The 6259-nt window shown below is 43.2% G+C and overlaps 1 protein-coding gene across 1 annotated transcript in view; it reads left to right on the forward strand.

Annotated features, from left to right (window-relative positions):
• Positions 1–6259, forward strand: part of LOC145394206 (transcription factor E2F3-like) — a 114457-nt gene that overhangs the window by 14126 nt on the left and 94072 nt on the right. The window contains exon 3 of the mRNA XM_080268195.1: positions 513–634. Within this exon, the coding sequence (XP_080124321.1) occupies positions 513–634 (122 nt within the window). The remainder of the gene's footprint in view (positions 1–512; positions 635–6259) is intronic.

Genomic DNA, 6259 nt, shown 5'->3' on the forward strand with positions numbered 1-6259 from the left:
TGTTTTTCGCTGGTGAGTATATGTACATTCATACTGTACTGTATCTGTATAACTTACTGCTAATACACTGTGTATCATTTTCAGCACATAAAGTAGGAAATCAGGGGTAAAAAGGGTGACTTTGGAGGATGGGCACAACTAACTGATATTTTTCCCATATAAAGTACACTCTCATCCTAAATGTCAGGACCAACTGCCTAGCGCCGGGCTCCTAAGCTCCTCGTGGGGCAATGTAAGATTGGATGATGGATGGATAGATAAAGTACACTTTGCATTTAGCGATTTTGTATTTGGTGATGGTTTCTCCAGACTAATTAAATCACTAAGCGTGAGGGACCACTGTATATCTATCTGTCTATCTGTCAATCTATCTATCTATCTATCTATATCTATCTATCTATATATATATATATATATATATCTATCTATCTATCTATTGCCTATTGTGTGTGTGTGTGTATAATGTACGTGTGCACATTCTTGGGGCTTATTTTAAGTGATCTTTTATTCAGCTGTAGCCCCAGCACCGTCCCCGAGCAAGACATCTCGTTACGACACCTCCCTGGGTCTTCTCACAAAACGCTTTGTTAACCTGCTCCAGAGAGCCCCGGATGGCACTGTTGACCTGAACAAGGTACCTGTATTTGTTTGGATCCATTATTTGTATGTATATTAATCTGTTCAGTTTGGTGACATTCTTTAGCAGAATATTCTCTCCTAATTTTTTTTCTACTTACAAGTGGCTTTTTTAACTTGGGATGGAGAATTCACCCTTGGCACTGCTTGGGAAATGTGATGATAAATATAAACTGATGTGTAGTATATATTATTCCAAGATACAGTATATTTACTTGACAGTAGAGAGAATGCCATCTTCAAGGTCAGTATAAATCATTTGAATTTCATGTGCTTTATTACGTAAGACTCCAGTATACTGTAGTATGTCATCTATAGTATTGTGTTTGTTTAGTAAGGATGTATACTAAACAGAAGCTAAATGTGTTGCATAGTTGTATCCTGGTTGGAAAATTGAGCTGTGTAGCATCTCCTCCCTAGGAAGTTGCTTTGTATATTGAATCATAAGTCTGAGTTGCAATTTATAGTTTGTATCCATAACATTGGCACTGGTCCCCAACTTGTAATTGACGAGCGCCATGGTCCCTGTGGAGCCTTATTATGAAACCCGCAGTATGCCTGGGAAACTTACGACATTTGCCATTCTTTCTCAAAAGTTATAAATAAATTATTGTATAATATATATACAGTAATCCCTCCACTATCCAATGTAATAGAGCCAAAGGCATGTCCGGATAGTGGGCCTTTGACTGCTGGACTGGTACTTATGGACCCTTACCCAGTCTAACTTTGAAAGCCACCTAAATAACTCCTTACCAGGCATGCATAGCACTTATTTAAACCTATTTAACCTCTTAACCACGGAGGGATCACTTTCGTGACGCTCGGGCGCAATGGATCATACCGCGGGGCTTCACTTTTGTGATTCTGTGTTATTTTGAATTCTCCCGGGCTTATAAGTGGTGGCTTGTATCATCTGTCAGTACTGCCAATGTCCAACACTAGTCAGCACTCCAAATCTCATCTGTACTCCTATCCTTTTTTGACAATTTAGCCATTTTTCCCTGTTCCTGACTCCCCTCCCTTACCCTCTCCTCTCGCCTGCCTGGCTGCGCTGCGCCGAGCAAATCTTCCCCAGAATTTTCCACTGATTTCATCCATTGAAATAAGCCCTATGCCCTATTCTTATACAAAAAAGAAACAAGGTAAGTGATAGTGCTATACACCTGGAATTGGCTAATTATCACCTGACAACACCTCACGTGCACTCGTTCACTAATTTCCCATGGTGATTTCCCCTTTGAAATATGCCGTATAATCTATTCTCGTAATAAAAATATATATAAGAAAGGAAGGGAACTACCTATTTTTTCATGTATTGTCGAGATTTCCTGCCAGTCATTTCTTAGCATGTAAGTTAGCAGCTGTCACCCTGTTGTCATTGTCAACCCTTGCCTGCCCATATACACTGCATCATTCAGTTCCTTGTCGTCCTCTGAGGTCAAACCATGTCGCACTCGCGCCTCGCCATTTCCACCGCTTCTGCCCCCATTGCAAAGGGCCCTGTGACCTCAACCCCTAGAGAAACTCGTGGGGGAAGCAGGAAATGACTCAGCAGTGGAACGTGAACTTGCTGAATTATCAATGATAATGATGGATAGTGACTTTGATCCTTTGGGTGAATCATGTGATGAGCCTGGGGAGGAAATCATGACAGAAACTTCTAGTGTGAGTGCTTCAGTGTCCCAAGTTATCCCTAGCTCCAAAGGAAAGGAGCCCTTAGTGCAGCCAGGGAAGAAATTTGGGGAGGGAGTGAAAAGGCGGTGGGTTAGCCCCGGAACAATGGCCCTGTATGACCCAGCCCGCCATGAATCCCGAGGTGAATCACCTCCCTGCTCCCCCAGCCCCACTACGCTAATTTCTTTCTCATCTTCAGCGGAATTTTCTCCTGAGTCTTCGTCGTCAGAGTCGCCATCAGCACCTACAGTGAAGGCAGGCCATAGGGGATGAGGTAAATCCCTGACACGTAAAAGTAGAGTAGCAAGTAGAGTAAGGGCTGCTAGTGCTACTCGGCAACCTAGGGTCAGTGCGAGTGACCTTGAAACAGCCCATTCTGTCTCACAGCCACCCTCCACCCTCACCCACCCTACACTGCCACAACAGGGAATCCTGGACGCCTTCGTGTGGATGGAAGGTTCCGATTTCGTCCCTGAACATCTTAATTTTGACGAGAGTTCCACAGGGATACAGCCTGCCCTCATTCTTGACGAGGATGCTGAGTGTGTGGACTTCCTTTTGGCTTTCCACGATGACGAAGTCATGCAGCACATATGTGATGAGACAAACAGGTACGAATCACAACGTCCTGCAAGTGCAGCGAAGATGCAACAGTGGACCGTGCTGGGAGTGCAGGAGCTGTATGTGTTCTTCGCCCTCATGCTTCTCATGCCACACTCAAAGAAGCATGAGTTAGAAGAATACTGGTCTATGGACCCCTTACTACCCTCACCCACCTTCAATAAGTACATGGCCAGAGATTGCTTCCGGAACATCATGGGAAACCTGCACTTCGCCAACAACGATGTACCTTCCCAAACCGACCCACTCTGGAAGATTTGGGAGATTCTGAGCAGAATGAAGGATGTTTGTCATTCTTCCACCCCTTTCAGAAGGTTGTCATAGACGAATCCTTGGTTTTGTTCAGAGGACGTCTTAGGTTTGTACAGCACATTCCAAGCAAACGCTATCGCTTTGGGATCAAGTTCTTTGTACTGTTCGACTGTAAGACGGGGTACATCCTTGACTTCGTCATTTATTCAGCCAGCACTGTCGATCTGGACAAAACACCCCCCCTTGGCTTCTCAGGCTTTGTAGTGAAAGTGCTGCTTGAAAGATATTTTGGTGGGAATCATGTGCTGTATACTGACAATTATTATACAGTACCGAAACTTGCTAAATATCTTTTAGAGCATGGCATCGGCTCCTGTGGCACTGTGAAGAGCAATCGTGCCCACTTCCCCAAATTCCCAGAGGCAGGAAACTCGCAGCGAGGAGACGTGCACCTACTAAAGTCTGAGAAGATGCTGGCAATACGGTGGCATAACAGGAGGGTCGTGCACATGCTCACCACCGTACAAGGGGGAAATGAAAGACAGTGGGAAGGTCGACTGTAGGACAGGCGAACCTGTGAGGAAACCTGATGCTGTCATAGACTATAATATCAACATGCGGCACATGGACAAGTCCGACATGATGACTGGAGAAATAGATTGCCTCGGGAAGAACACTAGGTGGTACAGGAAAGTTTTTCTGCATCTCATAGACATGACGATGCTGAATGCTTCATCCTGTACGAGATGAAGGTAAAGCCACCCAAGTCCTCCCTGAGGTTGTTTGCCAGGACTTGTGTTCAGCAGCTGCTTGAAAGATATGGTAGGGTGACAGCAGCAGGTCCAAGGCGGCATGCAGTAAGACTTCCCGACAGACTTGAGCAGAGGGCATACATGGATCGGCACAGACTGGTGCAAATGTCTGCCACAACCAAGAGGAAGGCTGCGATCCGCAGGTGCCAGGTGTGTGCACATACCACCCGATGCACACCTGAGCACAAACGCACCTCTTGGCAGTGCGCTGAGTGCCAGGTTCCCCTCTGCGTTACCTGTTTCTTTGATTACCACAGCCTGAAGCAGTTCTAAAAGTGCAAGTGGAAAATGTAGATAATGTGTAAATAGCAAGTGCAAGCAGTGGATGTAAATATAATGGAACAGTGTAATATAGTTTTATAAGTTACTGCAAGTGACAGTGCATTACATAGTGTAAGTAAAACAGAAGTGTAAATATTGAAAATACAATAGAAAATGTAAATAGAAATGTAAATAATTATTAATATATGAATATGAGTACAAATACTTGAAGTTATGATAGTGAAAGTGAAACACTCTCTCTATATGTATTTTACTGAAAGAGAAATTGATTGCCTACAGTGACAATAAACTGCTATTACTGAAGGAAACCGATAAAGACTGAAGATATATATAAGTGTTATATAGTAATAGGAATATAAAGTGTGAGGGTTTTTATGAATAATAAATGACAGTGGCCATCCCTTACGGGATTATGGCGTCTGGCAATAGATAGATAGATAGAAATGACGGAACACCAGCGGCGAACGAGCACAAGTAGGAAGGTCATATGGCATACGCGGTCTTTTTGATTCCAAACTATTTGAAAATCATAGAATAGTGTTTCTAGTGATAATATCGGGCTGTGGTAATCATATTACGGGTTGTCGGGAAGTGTAAAGTGGAGACTTCGTTACCCAACTTTAGAGGTCTCCACAAGTCCTATGGTACTTGACGAAGGCTCAACAAACATCCCAGGAGAAAGCTGAAGGTATGTGCCATATGCATATGTAATTTTAATATTGTAGGACTAATAACTGATTTTTGGTAAATATTTTTAGAGACTCTGTCGGAGCGCGAATATGCCTGCGGGACACGGAAGTCAAGCCAAAACAACCCCGCGGTTTAGGGGTTAAGACCCTATTCACACCAGTAATGGACATAAAGCATGAAATAAATGAAAAGGAACCACAGAATGAGGAATTAGAAGTGAGTATGCAAAATACTTAGGCCTAGCAGCATACAGGGTACTGTATTGTACTTACAGCACATCTGTGGCCACCTCCTCTAACTCTCTAAGGCTCTGGTAGTTGTGAAAATGCTCTTGAAGCACATACAGTAATCCCGTGTTGTGCTACACTTAATTCATTGCACTGTGAGGTATAATTGTTTAACACTGCACATTCTTCTTAACTGAACCACACCAGTTTCAACTGCCACTCTGCACTCCACACTCACTCCACAGTTAATCCTTTGCGCTCTAAATTCTAATTTCATAATACTGCTCAACACTAAATTCCCACGTGGTCTAATGGCAAGGTACTGTGGTTTATTCACAGAAATCGAGCACGTGCGGCATCGATTATGATGGACGTCTCCCCTGAACGAAGGTTAGGCAGTAACTGGGAACCGGGTTGCCAGATCTGTACTCGGCCAAATTACCAAACTCCTCAATTTTCATTGCCAAATTCTTAAAGGAAGCATTTATTCTTCACTAATTATATATACAAGTGGAAATACATGTAATCACTCTCCTTATAATTAACAATGTTGATTATTTGCACGCTATGTTGGCTAGCAGATTAATCAGTGAGAGCAGACAATCCACCATCTCCATCCTGTGTATCATCATACACGTGAAAAATCCATTTGGTAATTCATTATTCTGATTCATTACCAAATGAATTTTTCATTACCAAATTGGCCCACATTTGGTAATGAAAAATGCCAAATGGCAACCCTAACAGGGGAGGGGGGGAGGAAAGAAGGGGTGAAAGATCCATGGTGTAACAGCTGTTCGGTGCCGCGTGGCAATTTCAAATTACGGGTGGGGAAAAATTTGGATTTTGGGGAGATTTTTTTCTTTTTTTGGCCATTTTTGGGTTCTGAAGGTCCAGTCCCACAATGTCTGGTAAGTGCGGTGTCCGGAAAGTACAGGGATTACTGTATACAGTAAAACCTCGATATAATGGACTTCAATAGACCAGAATTCGCTCTTATCTGACTCGAGGAACTACCAGACTACATCCCTATATATCGGAAAAAGTCCGATAAAGCCAGAA

Source organism: Coenobita brevimanus, chromosome 26, assembly GCF_032717465.1.
Source record: "Coenobita brevimanus isolate Jiangsu-jjx chromosome 26, ASM3271746v2, whole genome shotgun sequence".
Classification (NCBI taxonomy): Eukaryota; Metazoa; Arthropoda; class Malacostraca; order Decapoda; family Coenobitidae; genus Coenobita; species Coenobita brevimanus.